Here is a 20,594-nt window from a genome sequence, read left to right as displayed (position 1 = left end):
AAGCCCCGCGTGATACGAATGGAGCACCGCCGCACCCCACGTAGCGTAAGGTCCAGCAGAGAATTTTTTCAGGAGATTAAGGCCCCTCCGTAAAAAACGGATCGAGACGATGCATGATTCTGCCACCAGAAAATCGAGTGCAGCTTCAGGGAACATGGTCTAGACAATTCTGCCATCAATGCCCACAACCAACATGGACACCATCGCCGTGATTTCTTCAACCCTCGCAGTCGAGGCACCAGTTGAGATCACAATCCGTTGTGCTTTACCATCGACATCATCGTTGAGCCCTACCATTGAGCCGGTCACCGGTGCGTCCATACTCCCAGAGGTGACGGTGATGCCACCAAATTCAACCATATCAGCTTTAGGGATGTCAGAAGAAGTGGCACCTCAAGATCAGGTAGTTCAAAAGTAACAAAATGGAGTCTTGACATATCTTTCAGTATATTTCATTGGACTGCAGGAGGGTAGTAATCCTGACCTGTACCTCAAGTTGGGATGTCTTTCAAATAAGAGGATGATGCATATGAAATGTACAATGCATATGCAAGGACTATTGGTTTTAGTATAAGAAAGAGCACTACAAGGTATAGACCAGATGGAAGTATATATATCAAAAGCACATAGTTTGCAGCAATCAAGGATAACGAAGTAAGCATTCATCACATGAGACTTCAAAAGAAAATGCTACTACAAGGATAAATTTCAATGCTCGGGTTCAGTTTAGTATAAGTCAAGAGGGCATTTGGACAGTTCAAAAGGTTGTATTTAACCACAATCACTATCTTGCTAGCCTAAATAAGGTAAACAAGCTGAGGTCTCAAAGAAATATTACAAAGGTAGATAAACAACTAATTGCTCGTATACAAGGAGCTAGAATACAACTAGCCAAAGTGTATGAATTTTTTAAGCAGTGGTACGGAGGAGTTAAGAATGTACCTTTCTCACAAATGGTTTGCAATAATATGATTGGTCGTGAGCGGAGGAAGTACATACCATCCAATAATGCACAAACACTACTAGAATATTTGAAGAATAAGCAATTAGAGGATCTTATATTTTTTTATGCCATACAAGTAGATGAGGAAGATGGTCGGATAGCAATTTATTTTGGAAAGATGGTCAAGCTATCATGGACTATGCATGTTTTGGTGATGCAGTGTCATTTGACACAACATTTCAAACCAACAAATTTGAGATGCCTTTTGCACCACTTCTTGGAACCAACCATCACAAGCAAACAATTATATTTGGGGCTGCAATATTATATAATGAAACCATTGAATCATTTGTTTGGCTCTTGAAAACAATCCTAACAGCAATGTCGAACAAGCATCCTAGCACAATTTTCACGGATTAGTGTGCTGCCATGTCTGCTGCAATTAGAATTTTATTCCCTAACACGAGGCATCGTCTTTGTTTGCGGTATATTTTCCAAAATGCTGCTAAACATCTTAGTCATGTAATTCAGGACCATCGCCAGTTTCTTGCAGAATTTAGGAAATGAGTCTACCAAGTTCTGTGGCATATTTGTTAGTTATGAGCCTGCTTGGCAAGTCCGTCCATTTATTACTTTTGTAAGTGTAAATACCCATTTTACCTGTGCCCAAAATGGGGGTCCAATACATTCAGCAAAGAATGAAGGCTTCCCTTTCCCGCAACAGGATCTGCTCGATTGACACATGACCAAATGCAACTGAGAGGGAGTGGATTTGTGCTGCGATGAAGCTGCAACTAAGGATCGTGAGTTCGTGACCCAAGTGATCACCAGATCATGACTGTAATGACCACCTAAGACGCGCGCACGTCCAACAACCTGAACGTGCACTCTTCTTAATGAAACTTGAGGAAAATACAGATCCCACTATGTTCAAAATCTGAAAACAGACACGGCGTGAAAAGAGATACAGACTCGACAGACTAACTCACACATGGTATGCCACAAGTTGGTCTGTCCTAACATGACAGTAGGCAATATAAATAGAATGTTCAAAGCACTAGGTAGATATATGGACTGCTACGTGTGCACTGGTTGGAGAGATCAGACATCCTTTGGCTCTGTAGGTCCTCTCTTCAGCACACCGGTATGCATGAGCAGCGCCCAAAGGTGCGTGATGAACTCCCATCCTCTTGCAAGAACTTCCAGGTGCGCCCGGGCATGGTGGGACGGCGAGATGTACAGCATCATCTGCGCCTAGAAATCAGAGAGGATCTTCCATTTCAATTTCGGTTCTTGTATGTCTTCGATCAGATGTTTCACAAGCTTAGCACCCTGCATAACGAGAGGTCCTTCATCACCATCACCACTGTCGCTGCTAAGTTCCAATAGTTTCTTACACCTGCTCCTCAATTCCTTGGCCTCTTTGAGTAAATAGACTGGTTTCTCGGTTGACTTATCGAGTATGGATTCCGATATAGCTAGAGCTGTGGTCAGGCAAGAGGTTAGGTACGGTGCGAAGGCAAGCTGTGGCGTCATTGAGTAAAATGGTGGCTGTTTTGACCGCGTCTTCTGTTTTGAAAGGTGCATCTATCCAGCTTGTCCTCGCTTCGTCGGTAGCAGTATAGCATCATATGCAAATGAGAATGGTGCGAGTGACCGCTCCGTCGGTAGCAGTAGCATCACATGGCCATGAGAGACAATGGATGCCATTGTTTTGCAGCGATGTTACCCCATTCGTCAGGTGGCCGTTGCTTCCCACTAGGGAACCAACAATGGCTTTCTTCACATTTTCCGACAGCTTGACTGATTTCTTGCGCCCCTTCTTGGCCTTGTCCACCAGGCGCAGTGTTGCATAATGGAGACAATTCCTACCCCGACTTTTATTGCCAAGCTCCCCGAGGATACAGTACTGCCCAAGTCTACCCTTCCATGGCCAAAATGCCCTCAATCTCAAAAGAAGGCCTTTATGCCTCCAGGAATGCCATGACAACCGTTATGAATATGGTGTCATGCAGATAGTGGTGAATATAGGAAAAAAACATCGCTTGGTGATTGTTGAGCTATAGAACCATACCATTTATGTAGGCCATGGAACAGTCTACAATGAAGCCTTGGGATAAAATCCCAGTGGACCACAAAATTTAATTGCTAATTTCCCTCGAAGCAAACTAACAAGGTGGTTCGTGCGGCTAGACTTATTATAACAATTATTTCATTTCTATAGAACTTTCTAAGACAAAGATTAATTTTGTGCAGTACCACGTACCTGGTTGAATATGGAACTTTTGATTATTCCTTTGGTTTTGTTTTAATTTAACTTCCTGCTCGTACATATTGATATTACAAATTTAAACCAAGGTTATTAGATCTCTAATATAACCAGAATACTCTACCTGATGCACACTTAGCAAGCATCAACATAATCAACACAAGTTGAGACCCAGCCTTCAGCTTGAAGATACCCCGCGTGTGAATGATTGAATGCGTTGTGATGCGTGCACCTAAATTCATGGGCCCGCAAAAGAACAGATTTGCCCATCGATGAAGAATAGACTTGGTCAGCTTGCCTAGCCCAGACGACACAGCGACCCAGCAGCAGCAATCAGAGAGCTGTCTGCCACACCGTCCAACGACGCATGCAACGTCTGTAAGCCCAGACAAAAACTACCTGTGTCCTGCTCGTGGAAAACAAACACCGGAATACCAATTTGCTGATCTGCATCTCACAGACCATAAGAAAATGCATTTTAAAGGTGGGCAGCATATGTCCAGAAATCAGAGAGTGATCGAAAACTGGATACCTGGAGCAGACCAAAACTCCAAATGAATTAGAATCTGGCTGGCAAGAAAATTAGACATGGAAATGGTCGTTGTCAGGTGGTGCTGCAGTGCTGCAGCGCGTGTCAGGATCCGTAGCAAGCTTGCTCTCTGGTTGCCACCACCTGACAACAATGGTATCAGACAATGGTATCAATGGTATCAGACACCTCACTAGAAGCCCTTCTAGATCGGGAAAAAGAAGTAGATCAAAAAAGAAACAGAAAATGTAAAACCTAAAACCCTAACCCTAGATCTAAAGAATGAAAGCGGCGGCTTACATGTCGCCGACCTCACCGTCGCACGTCCACCGACGGCGAGCGGCAAAGGCCGGCCGAGCCTCGGGCTCGCCGGGGAAAAGGTCCACCCGAGCCGCCGGAGCATCCGCTCGAGGCTCGGGGGGGGGGGGGGGGCAACAGCACCACCAAAGGACCGCTCGACGGCGGCGCGCCCAACCCTCGCGGTGGATGCGCGCGCCAGCGAGGGGACCCGCGGTGGCGCCGGCCCTCTTCCATGGTCGCCATGGCCACCTCCTGGATCTTGGAGTAGGCTCCGAGGGAGAGGGAGAGGGGGAGGGAAAGCAAGCAAAAGAGAGGGAGGGAGGCTGCCGCGGCCGTGCTCCGGCGGGGCCATCCCTCAACCGCCGCCGCCGGCCATCGCCGGGCGCGGGAGAGACAGCCCCGCCACCGCCGCCACGGTGGGATCTCGCGGGGGAAAGAAAGGAATGAAGCTAGGGTTTCCGGGGGATCGGCCGTCGGGCGCTTTTGTTCCGCCGAAATCAACGCGCGGCCGTCCGATTAGATCGATGGCTCACAACGGCCGGCGGGGGTACACGATCGCTCGGGCTGGAAACGGCCTAGGCGGGAGGCGGCAGCAGGCCGCATTCGCGGCCCAGGCCCACGCTGCGGCCTGTGTACGCAGCCGCGTGGGAGGGCCAGCGCCAAGCCGCTTTTGGCGGGCCGCCTAAGCGGGCCGACGGCGTCGCGCAAGCGGGCCGAGCGCGGGAACGGGCTGTGGGCCGTTTTCGCTGCTGGGCCGAAAAGGAAGTTTTGCACAGTAACGCCTGATAATTAGTTCTTTCTATTTCCAGAAGCATTTAATTAATGTTTTTTTGCATAGTTTTAGTCTCTAATATAATTTGAACTAACGGGATAATTTGTATTAGAGATTAATAAAGTTTATACAGTGTTTTTGCTTCTGAAAATAGATTTATTTCACAGTTTCTGCTGCAAAAGTCAAATTTATTGCTCTATTTAAATTGAATTTGAACCAACGAGACAATTAAATTTGTGAGAGCATGATAAAGTTAATTAGATTATGGTGCTGTTATTTTCTGACCAACGTTGTTAATAACTGTATCATGATTTAAAAAGTTTTTTTGATGCTTTTATTTCTATTTCTGCCCAACGGTGATATAGTTTTAAATTGCATAAACAGTTGTATGTTTTATTTTTTGACCAACGTTGGAAATAAATCATACAATTGTTGTTATGATCTCACTTTGGATTGCAAATTTCAGGATCATTCAACTTAATGGCTTGTCTCAAAGAGATACCCATTCTGAAAGGCAACAACTATACAGAATGGAGGAAGAAGATTGAGTTCTCCTTCGTTTGTGGAGAAGTTGACTGGGTGCTGACTACACCGCGGCCACAAGCTCCAGAGAAGCCAGTGAGGGCTGAAGGTGATGATGATGCTGCATGGCAGCAAAAGGAAAGGGACTATGCTCCACTGGAGTTGGCATACACCCATGAAAATAAACAGTGGACCACTGCCAACAAGAAATGTATGGCTTTGGTAAAGAATACGATTGAGCCTGCTATTTTGGGCTCGATCACAGAGTGTGACTCCGTCACAGAGTACCTCGAGAAGATAAGGAATCAGTTCACTGGTTCCTCAAAGATATATGCTACCCAGCTGTTCAAGCAGCTGGCCACAGAGAGGTACAATGGTGGAGGGACTGGCATAAGAGATCACATCTTGAGGATGTACAACTTGGCAGCACAGTTGAAGCCAATGGATCTTGAGCTCAAGTCTGGGCACATTATTCATTTGGTTTTTGCTTCTCTGCCAAAAGAGTTTGACACCTTTGTTCTCAATTATAACATGCAGCCAGAACAGTGGGACATGGACAAAATGATAGCCATGTGCGTGCAGAAAGAGGACAGAATTAGATCCTCATATGGTGGTTCATTGCACTATGTGAAGGACAACAGGAAAAAGAATGTTAACTCCTCTTTCAAGGCACGAGGAAAGGCTCCTATGCAGCAGTATCACCAAAAGCCTCTCACAGTAGACAAAGATCAATGTCTACACTGCAAGAAAAAGGGGCACTACAAGAAAGAATGTCCCGACTGGTTAAAGTCAATAATGGCAAAAAGAGGTGAGAATACTATTTCCTTTGTAAATGAATCCTTGTATATACAGTATTCGAAATCTACTTGGTGGATAGACTCAGGTGCAACTGTTCATGTTGCAAATTCTTTACAGGGATTCCGTTCAACGAGGACTACGCAAAGAAGCGAAAGATGCGTTGAAGTCGCAAATGGAGTCCAAGCAGAGGTTGAAGCTGTTGGCGATGTCTCTCTAGAGCTAGTTGATGGTTTCATGCTTGTACTTAGAGATGTACTTTATGTTCCTTCATTACACAGAAACTTGATCAGCATTTCACGTATGGACCATGATGGATATGAATGTCATTTTGGAAATGGAAAGTGTGCCATTTGGTTCGATAATGCATGTGTTGGTGTTGCCATCCTTCACAATGAGTTGTATTTATTATCACTACGTGAAAAAGTAAATTCTGTGTGTGATGTCAATATGATTGTATCCTCGTCAGAGCAACAAACAAAGAAAAGAAAGAGAACTCATGAAACATCGTCGAAATTATGGCACTGTCATTTAGGCCATATTTCGAGGGGGAGAATAGAAAGACTAGTTAAGAATGAAATTCTTCCTCAATTAGAGTTCTCAGACTTAGAACAATGCGTTGATTGCATTAAAGGAAAGTTTGTAAAGCAAATTAAAAAAGACGCTAAACGTAGCACAGGAGTTTTAGAGATAATCCACACTGATATTTGTGAACCATTTCCTGTGAAAAGCGTGGATGGCTATGACTCGTTCATAACATTTACAGATGATTACTCCCGTTATGGTTACATTTATCCAATTAAAGAAAGATCAGAAGCGCTGGATAAATTTAAGATATTTAAAGCTGAAGTTGAAAATCAGCATAACAAAAGAATCAAAATAGTACCGACCGTGGGGGGGAGTACTATGGTCGACATACCCCATTTGGCAAAGTTCCTGGACCTTTTGCAAGGTTTTTGCAGGAAAATGGCATAGTAGCCCAGTATTCGATGCCGGGCGAGCCTCAGCAGAATGGAGTAGCTGAAAGGCGTAACCGTACACTGATGGATATGGTGCGCAGCATGATGAGTTATTCCACCTTACCATTGGGACTGTGGATGGAGGCGTTGAAAACTGCCATTCACATTCTAAATAGAGTGCCAAGTAAGTCGGTGCCCAAAACACCGTATGAACTATGGACAGGAAGAGTACCCTCACTAAACCACCTGCGTGTGTGGGGGAGCCCAGCTGAGGCCAAAGTATTTAACCCAAACATTGGGAAGCTAGATCCCAAAACAGTAAGTTGCCACTTCATTGGCTATCCGGAAAGATCAAAAGGTTTTCGTTTCTACTATCCAGACAGATATACAAAGTTTGTAGAAACGAAACACGCGATTTTCTTAGAGGATCAGATGGTGAGGGGGAGCATGGTGGCTCGAGAGATTGATCTTGAGGAGAAGCGGGTGTGTGCACCTAATCCGATGATTCAGGAACCATTCTTCTCACTACCTGTTATTCCCGCACCAATAGTTCCTGAGGTCGTGGTGCAAGCACCCGCTACAGTCCCTGATATTGTGGTGCAGGCACCTGCTGTGATTCCACTTGTGGAAACGATGAGTGAAGTTTTGGAACCTGTCCTTCAGGAGCCAACTGAACCCATCATTATACACAAAGAAGAGTTGCAGCAGCCACCTCTCAATGATGTGCCACAAGCAGAGGCACAGAATGTGCCCGAAAGTGAGGGGCTTAGAAGGTCTCAAAGAGTCAAAAGATCAGCTATCCCTGATTACTATAAAGTTTATAATACAGAAGAAGTTCATATAGAAGGTGATCCCACTTCATATGAGGAAGCCATGAAAAGTGTTCACTCATCGAAGTGGCTAGAGGCCATGGAAGATGAGATGAAATCAATGAGTTCCAACAATGTTTGGGAACTTGAAGAGATTCCTAAAGGAGCCAAAACAGTAGGCTGTAAATGGGTCTACAAGACTAAACGTGACTCCAAAGGGAATATAGAAAGGTATAAGGCGAGACTTGTGGCAAAAGGCTTTACACAAAGAGAAGGAATAGATTACAATGAGACTTTTTCTCCTGTCTCATGTAAAGACTCCTTCAGAATAATAATGGCACTAGTTGCACATTTTGACTTAGAGTTACATCAGATGGATGTAAAGACGGCATTTCTAAATGGGGATTTAGAAGAAAATGTCTACATGAAACAACCAAAGGGTTTTATCATGGAAGACAAAGAGAATATGGGATGTCGTCTAAGGAAATCCATTTACGGATTAAAGCAAGCCTCTAGATAGTGGTATCTAAAGTTTAATGATATAATCAAGAAATTTGGGTTTCAAGAGAACATAGAGGACAATTGTGTCTATGCAAAGTTCAAAAATGGGAAATACATTTTCCTAATTCTGTATGTGGATGATATCTTACTTGCAAGCAGTGATATCAATCTACTGCAAGAGACAAAGAAGTTTTTGTCCTCAAACTTCGATATGAAGGATCTTGGTGAAGCATCATATATTTTGGGCATAGAAATTCACCGAGATAGACTGAATGGGGTCCTTGGATTATCGCAAAGGGCATATTTAGAAAAAGTTCTAAAGAAGTATAATATGCATGCGAGTAAGGCCACACCAACTCCCATAGTCAAGGGCGACAGTTTTAGGAATTTTCAATATCCCAGGAACCAATCCGAGATCGATCAAATGAAAGCGGTTCCATATGCTTGAGCTGTCGGAAGCTTACAGTATGCTCAAGTGTGCACTCGCCCTGACTTAGCTTTTGTCACCAGGGTTCTTGGTAGATATCAAAGTAATCCAGGTGTAGAACACTGGAAGATGGTAAAGAAAGCATTGCGCTACGCGCAAGGCACAAAAGAACTCATGCTTACATACAAGAGATCTGATTCCCTAGAGATAAAAGGGTATTCAGATGCAGACTTTGCGGGAGACAAAGATGATAGAAAATCCACGTCTGGATACGTATTCACTCTCGCAGGAGGAGCTATCTCGTGGAGAAGCTCAAAACAGAAAGTAACTGCGTCATCAACGATGCATGCAGAATTCATAGCATGTCATGAGGCCACGGGGCAGGCGATGTGGCTAAAGAAATTTATACCCGGATTGAGAGTGGTTGACTGTATTCACAGACCACTAAAGATGTACTGTGACAATGAGCCAGCAGTATTCTATGCTCACAACAACAAATCAAGCAATGCTTCCAAAACCATTGAGATAAAGTTTTATGTTGTGAAAGACAGAATCCAGGATCGCACTATAAGTCTCGAGCATATAAGAACAAAAGATATGCTTGCGGATCCGCTCACGAAAGGCTTACCACCCAATGTGTTCAGAGAACACTTAGCCGGCATGGGTTTAAGGGAAAGCCTATGATTCCTGGATTGGAAAAGGCCCAAAAGAAACAGAATTTTTTTAAAATAGAGAGGTGTGTTGTAGCTGTTGATTCTATCGGCGATTAAGCTGTGACGATGAGGCATGCTCTACATATTAATCTACGATGAAACGAATAAAAGCGAAAAGTGTAAAGTTAAAAGTAAATGATGAGATCAAGGGGGAGAATGTTAGATTGATCTCGTCCCCAATGGGCCTTTGGGCCCATTGGGACCCTGATCCGCGCCCTGATCGGGGGTGCTCACCCTAGCATTGGGTGGTGGGCCCCTGTCGTGCTGCGCTATATAAACAGGGTGGGGGACCCAGCTCGGCTCACGAGGTTCGCCGCAGCCAGCCGCCCCACCGACACACCTACCGATCTAGGTTTTGCGCAGTAGCGGCGGGAAGTACCACCGCTACCTCACCAGCGACCAGACTCGGCACTATGCGTCGCTGCCTTGCGCAGACTCCACCAAGCGAACCAGCGAGGGCCAGCAACTCTGCTGCTCCCACCCCTAGGGGTGAAGGTACCCCTATCTCTCTCACTCCCTCTCGGCACACACCAGAAACACCATGTCCCTCATGTCGTTTATGATCCCGACTAGATGTGCATCTAGAGATCCTAGGCACGCGTCTAACAGCCACCACCTCTGATCACGATACGATAGTTGAAAACAATTGTGGACGTGTCCCCTCAGCATGAGTGCATAGAGCTGTACTTAGGTGCCACATAAAGAAGTCCGTCCTTTCATTACTATTGTCTCTAAGTGGCCCGCCACCAGTGTTAGGATCCTAACATCGTGTAAATACCTGCCCGAGGGATCCAATACGCTCAGCAAAGAATAAAGGTTTCCTTCCCCGAAGAGGGAAGAGGGAGCGAGGAGACAACATTTTTCCATAACACTCATGGTGTGTTTGGTTGCTTATATCATTTGATTCATGTATGAAATGATTTAAAATAATAATGATCATTTTGTTTGGTTGGGTGAATTGTACCAACTCATCCAGAATGAGGTCATCCCACTTAATACATTATTCTACTAATTAAAATGAATCATATGGTACAAGCAAATTGAGGGTGTGTTTGGTTGCATGCACCACATGATGCATGCATGGATGATCCTGGATGGGGTGGTTCAACCAATTTGTTTGTACCATATGGTTCACTTTAATTAATAGAATAATGTATTAAGTGGGATGGCCTCATTCTGGATGAGTTGGTCCAATTCATCCAACCAAACAAAAGAATCATTATTATTTTGAATCATTTCATACATGAATCAAATGATACAACCAACCAAACACATCCTGATTGAACCACCCTATCCAGGATCATCCATGCACGCATCATGTGGTGCATGCAACCAAACACACCCTCAGTCTCCTATGAACATGAACGCAAGAATTCCTACCATGGCATCATCCTCAAGGTTGAACCCCTCCCTGAGGAGCTAGAATCCTCAAAACGGGATCCCCGCCCCTTCTGTAGTAGTAGGGTCAGTAGGGTCAGTCTCTGCTGCAACAAGATCTGCTCGATTGACACACGACCAAATGCAACTGAGAGGGAGTGGATTTGTGCTACGACCAAGCTGCAGCATTTTCGGTTTTCTTCCCCTTTATATACGGAACATAACTAAGGATCGTGACTCAAGTGGTCACCGGATCATGACTGTAATGACCACCTAAGATACGCGCACGTCCAACAACCTAAATGCGCACTGTTCTTAATGAAACTTGAGGAAATTACAGATCCCACTATGTTCAAAATCCGACAACAGACACGACAGAAAAGAGATACAAACTCGACAGACTAAGTTGCCCTTTAGCACGGCTCATGAACCGGCTTAAGGAGCCACTTATGGGCAAGCTGTGCCAAAAGGGTGCAGCTCAAAACAGCTCACAGGCGAAAACCCCGCAAAATACAGATGACGGCTTGCACTGCAGGGCATGAACTATTTTTCTGGCTTATCATGGCTCATCCCTGGCTTATGATGCGTAAAGACGCATGTGTCCAGGTGCGGGTCAGACAGCAGCACCGCCTGAGAGAGAAACAAGGTAGGAAAAAAAAAGAAAGAAAGGAAGAAGGGCATGCAACGTGGCCCGGAGAGAGAGAAAAAAGAGAAAGGCTGCAGGAGAGAGAAAAAAGAATGGAAGAATCAAAGAAGGAATGTGAAGGAGATAGAAAATAAGAAAGAAAAAAGAAATGGGGAAAGAGAAAAGAAATAGGAAAAAGGAAAAAAAGAAAAAGAAAAGGAGAAAAGGATACTATAGACATTTGACTTATATACATTCTAAAATAAGAGGAGAAGTCGTTTTACCAAATGTTTTTTCCACCAAGCCAAGCTAAAGCCAAAAAAACTGATTCATCAGAAAAGCTAGAGCCAGAGCCATTTTTGCGGAAGCAAAAGCTGTGCCAAACGGGACCTAACTCGCACATGGTATGCCACAAGTAGGTCTGTCTCAACATTATTGTAGGCAATATTCTAGGATGTTACTACTTACAAGCACTAGGTTGATATATGGACTGTTACTTGTGCACTGGTTGGACAGATCACACAACATCCTTTGGCTCTGTGGGTCCTCGCTTCAACACACCGGCATGCGTGAGCAGCGCCCAAAGGTGCGTGATGAACTCCCCTCCTTTTGCAAGAACTTCCAGGTGCGCCCGAGCATCGTCGGATGGCGAGACGTACAGCATCATCTCTGCCCAGAAATCAGATAGCACCTTCCACCGTGTTGTGAAGTCTTGTATGTTATCAATCAGTTGCCTTGCAAGGTGAACGCCCCGCGCAACAAGCCTTGTTTCATCAGCAACACAACCATCGGTGTTAATTTCCATTAATATGTCACACCTGGCCTCGATCTTCGTGTTCTTGCCCTTGATCTTCTTGTCCTTGGCCTCTTTGAGTAACTTGCTTGCTTCGTCGATTGACTGATCAAGTATGGATTCTGATATGGACCTGTGGTCGGGCAAGAGGTTAGGTGCAAAAGCAAGGAGGTGCATGCAGTACTTGGATAAAGTGGAGGCTGTTTTGACAGCGTCTTCCTCTTTGGCTTGTATATCCAGCTTCTGCTCGCACAGGGTTGTAGCAATGTGCCAGGCCACAATGGTGCGAGACACCGCTCCGTCAGTAGCAGTAGCATCACATGCCCATTTGAGGTCATCATGGACGCCATTTCTTTGCAGCGATGTTACCCCGTTCGTCAGGTGTCCGTTGCTTGCTAGTAGGGAATCAGTGATGGCTTTCTTCACATCTTCGGACAGCTTCACTGAATTCTTGCTTCCCTTCATGGCCTTGTCCACCAAATACAGCGTAGCATAATGGAGACAATTCCTAACCCTACTTTTGCGACCAAGCTCCTGGAGGATACAATACTGCCCAAGACTGCGCTTCCATGGTGCAATCGCCTTCAACCTCAAAAGAAGGCCTATGATCATCTCAAGGCAACGGCTTCTTCGCAAAAATGGTGTGTCGATGTAGCTCTGTATTAGTGCCACCTTGAACCAACCTGAGGATACGTACAGGTAGAGCTGGTATGCCTCCAGGAATGCCACGACAACAGTTACAAATATGGTGGCATCCAGCAGAGAGCTTCTCTTGTATTGCTTGACGAGCAGATAGGTGAGCCACGAGCATAGGGCAAGCATGACGATGGGCAGACAGAGGGCAATGTATCGACCTTTCTGGTAGAGGTAATAATACCTTGTGTAATAGAAGTCATGGACAAAAACAAGCTCTTCCTCGATGACCTTGAAGGCCCTCTGATGTGGCGTGTTCCCGGCGAGCAGGCCTTTGAACACAAAGTCATGGGTTTTCTCATTCCCCGCCTCTGAGAGCTTGAAGCCAACAAACCTTCGGTTGAGCATCTTGGAGAGTGCCATAGAGAGGCACAAGTCCTTGAGCAGCTTGCCCCGCGCAAGGACCAGCAGCCTCCCAGTGCACTGCCAGATCTGCTCCACGGTGACAACTTTAAGGCCGTCCCCCTTGTACCATAGTTTGCTCCCAGGCTGCCGATTGACGCAGTACTTCTCGCCAGCAACCATGTACCGGTAGCCTTCCATGGTCACTGGATTGAAGGGCACCGGCAGGTTGTCATTGTGCCGCATGTATTCAGCGATCACCTTCACCTTCTTGCAGAGGTAGGATTTGCTCACCATCCTCATGGAAGCGATCCTCAGATACCCCTTGAGGATGACGACCAACACGATGGCATACAACGGATACCTGTAGGGAAGTTTCTGGCCGTAGGTTTCCTGATCATGATGCTTGCAAATCATCAGAATGATTATCACCAGCCAGAATCCCTGAAGGATGTATTTGACGTGGATGCTCTTCCAGTCGTCGACGTCACTGAGGCGGCAAACCGTGAGGCTGTCCGTGCTGCCGAGGAGCAGAAGAAGGAACACTGCCCACACAGCGAAGTCTTCGTAGTAGAATTCGGATGATTTCATCAGCCCAACGGTGAAGCCTACCAGCGGATAGGAGAGCGTGTAGACTCCCATCACGATAGAATGGAGGAGTGTGTGGCTCGACCGCCGGCGTAAGGAACCCAGTACGTGCAAGAGGAACATGGCGACAACGGCTAGGATGACAAAAAATTTTACGGTATCTGTATGATCTTTACGGCACTCGTTGGTAAGGGGACTGGGTGTGGGACTCGGTGCCGGATCCATGTTGCATTGGCTGCAGATTTGATTTCTGAGGGCGCTGTACACTTCTCTACCTAGCTCACTCCAAAAGTACGCTGTTTGGGTCTTAGAGAACCCTGAGGCTGTATGTATATATAGGAGAAAAAGCAACGTTCGGTGGTGGTTGAGCTATATAACAACGGTGTTGAATGATGACTTTCCTGTTAAATCACGGTGGACCAATAAAATTTAATTGTTACTTTTATTGACACAAACTAGCAATAGCGGGGCTAGCTTGTTATAACATTTATCTCATTTATATAGTAATTTCAGAGCCAAAGACTAATTCCGTGCATTAATTAGTTACTGCGTACCAGGTTCAGTATAGAACTTTTGTTTATTTGTTCTTTTTTATTTCTTAACTTTTAACTTCCTTCTTGTACATATCGATTAATTGCCAAGGTGATGATTAACTTTTGTTTATACTCTACCTGATGTAGACTTAGCCAGAGTTTTTAATGTTGTAGAGCTTTCCTTCTCTCCCCACACACATAGCTTGGAGGAGTGGAGACAACCTCCATATTTAAGTTGGTCATCCTCCTCCTCTACTAGCAATGTGGAATTAAAGGTTTGCACCACTCAACCACTTGCTCATGCCCACGTAGACCTTTGAAATTTATTTGAAATTTCTGAAATTAGAACGGGCCAAGCCCATTATTTCATCAGTACTTCTCGCCAGCGACCATTTACTGGTAGCCTTCCATGGTCACAGGCCATCGAAGGTTACCACCAGGTTGTCCTTGTGCTGCATGTATTCGGCGATCACCTTCACCTTCTTGAATATGTAGGATTTGCTCACCATCCTCATGGAAGCGATCCTCGGATACCCCTTGAGGATGACCACCACCTGGATGGCATAGAGCGGTTGCCGGTAGAGCAAATTCTTGAACTGGCGAATAATCACAACGATAAACACCAGCAAGAATCCCTGGTAGAGGTGTTTGACGTGAATGCTCTTCCAGTTGTCGATGTCGCTGAGGTGGCGAACCGTGAGGCTGTCCGTGTTGCCGAGGAGCAGAAGCACTGCCCACACGGCGAAGTCTTCGTATTTCCTACCGGACTTATACATCAGCCCGGCCGATAGTGTAGCTCACCAGTGGATAGGAGAGCGTGTAGATTCCCATCACGATAGCATGGAGGAGGCTACGGCTCGACCGCCGGCGTAACAAACCCAGTATGTGCAAGAGGAACATGCCGACAACGGCCAGGATGACGAAAGCTTCTACAATTTTTGGATCATCCCTACTATAGCAAGCTGGGAGAGGGGGATTACACACCCAGCAGTTCCATATGGGCACAGCCATGTGGAAATGCCAGCAGTGCTATAGTAGGGACCACACACCCATCAGTAACAGCAGCTCCCTGGAGGATCACACACCCAGCAGCTCCATGTAAGTGGCGTGCCAGCTCCACTGAGACAGCAATCCAGTCGCCACCACTGCCAGTTTGCCACTAAGGATAACATGAGAGGCGTATAGAGATCATTATTGAAAGCCATGGGCGAGAGGATATCAGTATCGCCACCGTACCATTGCCCGAGCTCTGCCCTGAAGAAGCAGGCATGCACAGTGCCAAGGCTGTCAACAACATGATGGGAACGTGCATTAGCAGTAATGGAGCAGTACTTTATGGGAACGGCATTATGCAGCAGCGAAGAAATGGGTGTTTGCCACTTCCCTGTCCACTGCGTTCCTGACCAGTACGGCCACTATGTAGTGTTCCAATTCGCAACACGTACGTGCTTTCAACACTAAAGGAATGCCATGCTTCATAAGAACCTAGTGATATTCACAGTTGTGCACTAGTGAAGTGACAAACAAAAAATAAGTTACTCTCTCCGTCCATGAAAACTACAATTCTAGCATTTGAAAGAAATATCTTATGAAGAGTGCAATCTTAAGAATTGAACTACAAGTAGGGTCCACTTAATTATCTTGCATGCCTAATCGAGTGGAAAAACATATTTGCCGGCCTTAATTACTTTGCATGCCACGATTTACGCTAGTAGGGAAAGGATCAGAAAGGTAACACACCGAAATAGGTGGACTCGGCAAATTAATTACGGTACTGAGGTCATTTGACGACCATACTAATGTGTTCGGGAAAAAAATCTACAATTACACTCTTCATTGAAGAACGGAGGAAGTACATGATTTCGTTTGATTGTAATTAATACATTACGTATAAGCTAATACACTGGTAAGTCAAGTCTGGTTAAAAAAATCAATTTAGTACTCCCTCTGGTTCATCATGATACTTGTTGATTTAGCCTCCATTATAATATGCAAAATATTTGTTCCACAACTTCTAGGCAACTTTGCCCTATTGTTTCCAATATTATCCTTTTTAATTTGCACTATTAAATATTTATTTTCTCACATGCATACTTTAGAGAATATAAATATATATATAAGGGTAATTTGGTCATTTTATCTACATACTTTCTCTAAAAGAACAAGTATATATAGATTGCAACGTCCACCACATGTTGTGGAAGAATGAAATAATGTTTTAGGATTATGGCTCACATCAAAGTTAGGAAGTAGTGGTTGCTTTTGTGAACAATGAGAAGACCTTTTTCCTACACATTGCACCACAAAAGATTAGTGCGGCAAGCATGCGTACACTAGCACACTAGAACTGGACGTATAGTGGCGCGGGGCTATTGGTGAATGGTGGCCGGTGGAGGCAGTGCGACCTCACGGCCAGCAATATTGCAATTGTTCCCGGCTAGCTGTATTTACCAAGACCTTTCAGATCTGTTGGCGACTAAAATTGACAGGATGTGCAAATCGGTCAGATCGGTTTTGGTAAAATTCTCAAAATGCTTTTCAGAGGTCCACTGTGCACATCGTATCAGTTCTGCACAGACGCAAGAGATTGATACCAAAACAATACTTTGATCTTTATTGATTCTAAAATAGGGTTACATTTATGTCTTTGCAGGAGTGGCCTAATGCCAACAAGGCAATCAAGGCAAACATTACAAACAGAGCAACATGATAAACATCAGAGATCTCCTGCAGCGGACTTATGGTGTCATGGCTCAATTCCTACAGGCATTCTTGGATGTAGACATAACCCTCATCTTCAAGAATCCTCCAGAGTACAGTCCTCATCTTTAATCGTACTCTGGTACGAGTCCGTCACCTCCCTGCGTACTCCAATCTGAGAGTAATCTTTATCATCAAATGGGTTCTTATCCTATCTCTTGCCCTAACCCGTTGTTTTCCTTGAGTACATCTGCTGGTATTCCTTCATCATTGTGAGGGCTCCTGCAGCTTTCTCCTAAAAATGTTCAATAAGGGTGGTATGAGTACACGAGCTACTCCGCAAGTCCAACAATTGGGTTTAGGTAAGGTAAGGATTTGCGGGTTGCATGCAAGGGATTATTCTGGTGAATATGCAATATCGAAGGTGGATATTTATAAAAGAGGTTTGGTTCCTGGGGGAGAATTCTCCATTCCCGCCAGTTCCGGTTGTCAAGCCAACACATGTGTCACTAGCATGGCTTCTTGTCGTCGGTTCCTTACGTGATTTCCCACAGCAATCTCTTTATAAACACTAATCATATAGACCTCACCATAACTGGTTGCCCAGTACTAAGGACGTGGCTATTCAATTCATATACTATGCAGAGGTTGTACACTTTACCCACATGGCGCGCTTCGTCCAGCCATGCACTGCTGGCAAAACTAACATGCCGAGATCTAACACCCGCCGGCCTTTCCCTATACTATTACTGACGAAATGTCAGGGGCTTAGGTTAACAAAATATCACACATATAAATAATGGCCAATATAAATACATCACACAGATCGAAAACCTAGAGGTACCACCACCTCTGGACCTAAGCCAGACTTATGGGAGAACACACAGCACCCTATGTCTTCTCCTGACGCCATGTTGCCTACTTCAGCCCCCAGGCTTTAGTAAGGTTCCAACTTAGTGTGAGATCAAGACTTCCCATTCAGCATGAGGTTGCACTAGTGTGATTAGGTCAGATGTCTAACGAATCGGTTCTTATGGTGCTAGGGTAAGCTCTCCAATGAGGATACCCACACAGGATCGTCGCCACCCCTAGGTTAACCTTCGCAGGCACCCTGTTTCCCTGGCATAAAATGGCACAAGGTATCCTAAGGCACACAGCACAAGCAGCTCTAGTACGCCCACACAGTACAATACTAGATCATCATGCTCATAACCTAGAAAGGTAACATGATTCTCATAATAAGTGCATTTCTAAGTGGCGATCTCCCATGACAAGCTGGTGGTAGGCTTATGTTAAAATTGTGGAGTAATATACTAGGGACATGTCTACATCTGATAGTGGTACTCACTACATGTATGTAAGGCAAATGTATGTGGAAGGGAGAAAGATAGGACTTGCCTCCTCTCACTGGCAATTTTGTTCCTCTAGCTACCTTGATTTCCTTTTCGAACAGATCCAACACACTTCAGTTCTCGTATTATCTTGTCCTTCATATTCCTCTTCGAGTAGGGTCTTGATCATCGGTCTTCTCTTCGTAGCTCTATCCTACGCAACCTAGCATCACAAACAAACAAACAAAGCATAACCAGCCGTAGAGGGATCAACCTGCTTGTCCTTAGGATGAGAGTTAGTTTGTCTATCACTACTGTGTGAATTTGAAAACAGATTAGATGGGATTAATCCATCCAACCAATAAGTGAGGTTGCTAGGGGATGAGGTGGAGGTTAACTTGGTGGAAACAAGACCACGTTATTATCTTTCACTATCATGTAAATTTGAAGAGAAAGCCAAATCAAATCATCACAATTGCTTGATTGACTTCTCCAAATAAGGGGTCTAGGTGGGGGTTAACTTGCAAAAATCAGACCACGTTATTATATTTCAGTATCATGTGAATTTGAAGAGAAAGCTAGATCAAATCATCACAAATAACTTGATTGACTTCCATTGGAGAGAAAGCCAGATCAAATCATCATGAATGACTCGATTGACCTAATAATGGGTCGTGGTCTCGAATGGTGTATGTGTATGCGTGTAAGGTTGGCGTCTAGTTAGGTACGTGCATATGTAGCTATATACACGTACAAGGGGTAGGGATTATCATGGATGTGGTACCTTCGCATGTACATACTAAGTGCGATTACACATATACGTTGGTGTGTGCTTGGTGAGTATGGGTGGTTATGGGCATGTAGACATACGTATGTGGAATGTGTATACATTCATGCATAAGTATGCCCAAGGTTGGTGTGGGTGGTGTTAGCTATACATGCTCGCGTACAAGTACGAGCGTACACGGTACACGTGCATGTATACAGGGTCTTAGGGTGGTGGGTGTACACAGCAGGTACATGTATACTCACAAAAGAGTTGATCTGAAGGTGCTATAGCTGGTTAACAAAGGGTTATAAGTTGGCTCCACCCTTGCTCAACTAGCAAGGTGGTACTACCTGCACTCATGAGCCACACTGGTCCAACCAAATTGGACCGGGTGCCACATACACCCCCCCTCAAAGAACTCGACGTCCTCGTCGATCCAACTCACCCACACTTGGGTAAATGTCCAGGAATGTTCCCTCTTAGTGCACGATCATACATCCAGTGTTGGTGCCATATGTCATGCTATTTATCCCATACAGAGCCCACACGCGCCATGTGCCATATGCCCGCACACTGACCCGTACGTGCAACCGCGAGGGTTGGCTCTGATACAATTTGTAACAACCCGTCCTCCAAAGCCGCACTGCTCAGCTCTTCCGAGGGGTGGGCACGCGATGCATAGCACCCTACTTACACTTTCGTCCTTGCTTTGTGTAAAAGGGTTAAACCCGAAGGTGCTATGGCTACTTGACAAAGGCTTATAAGTTTGCTCCACCCTTGCTCAACTAGTAAGGTGGTACTAAACATGAGCACCTATGCTCATGGGCCACACTGAGCCAACCAATTGGAACGGGTGTCACATCTAGACCTGAAAAACCAAAATTTACCTATTTGGCCCTTTTATAATCTTTCATGCCTGAGAGATATGAGTACCACATAGATCCCTACCGACTAGAATACTAGGCGGACCTGAAAAGTGGGCCCGCTCGACCAGGGTGTGCGTGCTAAGGACATGAAGATACTTGAAGTACACGCCAAGGAAACCAGACAATTAAAATTTGCCTGGATATCATGGAACGCGTATTGAATTCCAACTCAGATTACCTTCTATGTAATTACCGAGTATATTAGATTCAAACCGACTTGTAGCCCTAGGTCGTCAGCCTATATAAGGTGGCCAAGGGAGCCCCTCGAGGGTACCACATCCCATACAAGCAATAGAATCCACCCACATATAGGACGTAGGGCATTAATCTCCGGAGGTCTAAAGCTATCTAAAACTCCCTATGTCCTTTGTGTTCTCA

The 20,594-nt window shown here is 45.1% G+C and overlaps 2 protein-coding genes across 2 annotated transcripts; one reads left to right on the top strand and one right to left on the bottom strand.

Moving 5' to 3' along the window:
* Positions 1-193: 193 nt before the first annotated feature.
* Positions 194-7,763, top strand: LOC140220288 (uncharacterized). The gene is made up of 4 exons (XM_072290310.1): positions 194-403; positions 467-470; positions 5,280-6,143; positions 7,753-7,763. Exons 1-4 carry the CDS (start codon positions 194-196, stop codon positions 7,761-7,763), a joined length of 1,089 nt encoding a protein of 362 aa, XP_072146411.1.
* A 4,295-nt stretch (positions 7,764-12,058) lies between these two features.
* On the bottom strand, positions 12,059-14,011 carry LOC117834536 (uncharacterized). Its single transcript, XM_034714091.1, has one exon. It carries the CDS (start codon positions 14,009-14,011, stop codon positions 12,059-12,061), a length of 1,953 nt encoding a protein of 650 aa, XP_034569982.1.
* Between the last annotated feature and the right edge of the window lie 6,583 nt (positions 14,012-20,594).

Source organism: Setaria viridis, chromosome 8 (assembly GCF_005286985.2).
Source record: "Setaria viridis chromosome 8, Setaria_viridis_v4.0, whole genome shotgun sequence".
Lineage (NCBI taxonomy): Eukaryota > Viridiplantae > Streptophyta > Magnoliopsida > Poales > Poaceae > Setaria > Setaria viridis.
Note: the sequence above shows the minus strand (reverse complement) of the source record. Positions and strands in the feature narration are given on the sequence as shown.